The sequence below is a fragment of the Perkinsus marinus genome (assembly GCF_000006405.1).
Source record: "Perkinsus marinus ATCC 50983 genomic scaffold scf_1104296973196, whole genome shotgun sequence".
Classification (NCBI taxonomy): domain Eukaryota; phylum Perkinsozoa; order Perkinsida; family Perkinsidae; genus Perkinsus; species Perkinsus marinus.
The window spans coordinates 1-1,583 of NW_003201470.1; the positions used below are offsets into that span (position 1 = coordinate 1).

At 49.4% G+C, this 1,583-nt stretch overlaps 1 protein-coding gene across 1 annotated transcript; it reads left to right on the top strand.

Moving 5' to 3' along the window:
- Positions 1–229: 229 nt before the first annotated feature.
- Positions 230–589, top strand: Pmar_PMAR010683 (hypothetical protein; the record flags this gene model as incomplete). Its single annotated transcript, XM_002766224.1, has 1 exon — positions 230–589. One exon carries the CDS (start codon positions 230–232, stop codon positions 587–589), a length of 360 nt encoding a protein of 119 aa, XP_002766270.1.
- Positions 590–1,583: the final 994 nt, after the last annotated feature.

Here is a 1,583-nt window from a genome sequence, read left to right on the forward strand (position 1 = left end):
ATCACTTCCTGACCCGGAGCAACAGAAAACTACAAGTGCTGGATGTTCGTGTGAGACGGACAGTCATAAGGTCATCTGATCACTGTGCACTAGACTCTCATTTCGTAACACAGCAACCTGTCGGCCCACCCGGCGTCTCCAAGGACGGAAACTAGCCTCACGTTCTATCGTTGATAGACGGGCTTTTAATGCGAAGGTCCGCGAAAAGGAAGCCCAGCATGAGTTCGAGATGGATATGATCCATACTTGTCCTCAGGATGGTGCCTACTCAGACGTAGTCCATGCATTTCAAGGTTCCATGCGTAAGCTAGATGAGGTGGAATCGTGTCCTGGAAAGCCCTGGTTCTCTGCATCTCATGTCGCAGCTGCAGTCAGCGAGAAAAGACTGAAATGGAAGGCATTCCTATCTAGGAAGACGCCAGAAGTTTTCAAGTCATACCGCGAAGCTCGCAGTAACGTGGTTGCAGTAGTGAAAAAAGCTAAAGCCGATTTGAAGTGCTCTCAGATTGAGAACGCGGAAGCTCAACACGCTGTTGGGGATGTCAAGCGCCTCATCAACGAGTTGAAATCTGGTCTAGGCCCACACTGACCCACAGACGACATGATCTCCTCTCTCCGCAGGTGTTTGCAAGTCATTTTACGCAACTATTCGTTCCGAAAACTTGCACTCTACCTGCCCTTGAGCCAGTCGACCTTCCAATAGAGCGCACGGGAGGGGATGCCATCACCTTGGATGAGGTGAATGACTCTCTCTGCTCTATGAATAATGGTAAAGCTCCCGGAGCGAATGGGGTGCTCACATCAGCTTTGAAAGCCGGTGGTGAGCATTGTCTGGGGATCTTACACCGCTTGTGCAAAGAGTGGTGGAGTGAACCGGAGACTTAGGACATTCCATTATTATCTCTTTCTATAAGAAAGGTGATAGGAAGGTAGCAGGCAACTATAGGGGGATAAATCTGCTCGATCATATCGGCAAGGTTTATTCCGGAGTTTTGGGGCAGAGGCTCAAGCCTCTAGCAGAGAGTTCCGTTTGAGAGAAGCAGTTCGGATTTCTCCCAGCGAAGGGCACTCTAGATGCGGTGCACGTACTACGTCGATGTCAGTCTGCAACCAGAATGGTCGCAGATTGTCCGCTGTCTTCCTAGATTTGAAAGCAGCCTGCGATAAAGTACCTCTTCCTGCGATCTGGAGAGCTCTCAGGCTAGCCGGATGTGATGAGAAGCTCATTTCAGCTATCGAATCACTACACCGTAATACTGTTGCACAGGTTAAAACTCAGGAAGGTTTATCTGATCCTTTCCAATAGATATGGGAGCTAGACAGGGGTGCCGAGTAGCGCCCCTTCTGTTCATCATCTTCATGGAAATGGTGATCAGAGAAGCCAACCTGGATATCAGCTTGAGCATGCCTTGTGAGAGCGAGGGCAGTACGGAATCCGTGGACCTCTCATGTCTCCTGTTCGCGGACGACATCGTTTTATTGGCGGATGATGATTCTATTCTTCAGCGTAACCTGGATAAGCTTTCGGCAGCTCTGACTAGGTTTGGTATAGAAGTGTCCTTACCTAAGACGAAATGCATGAT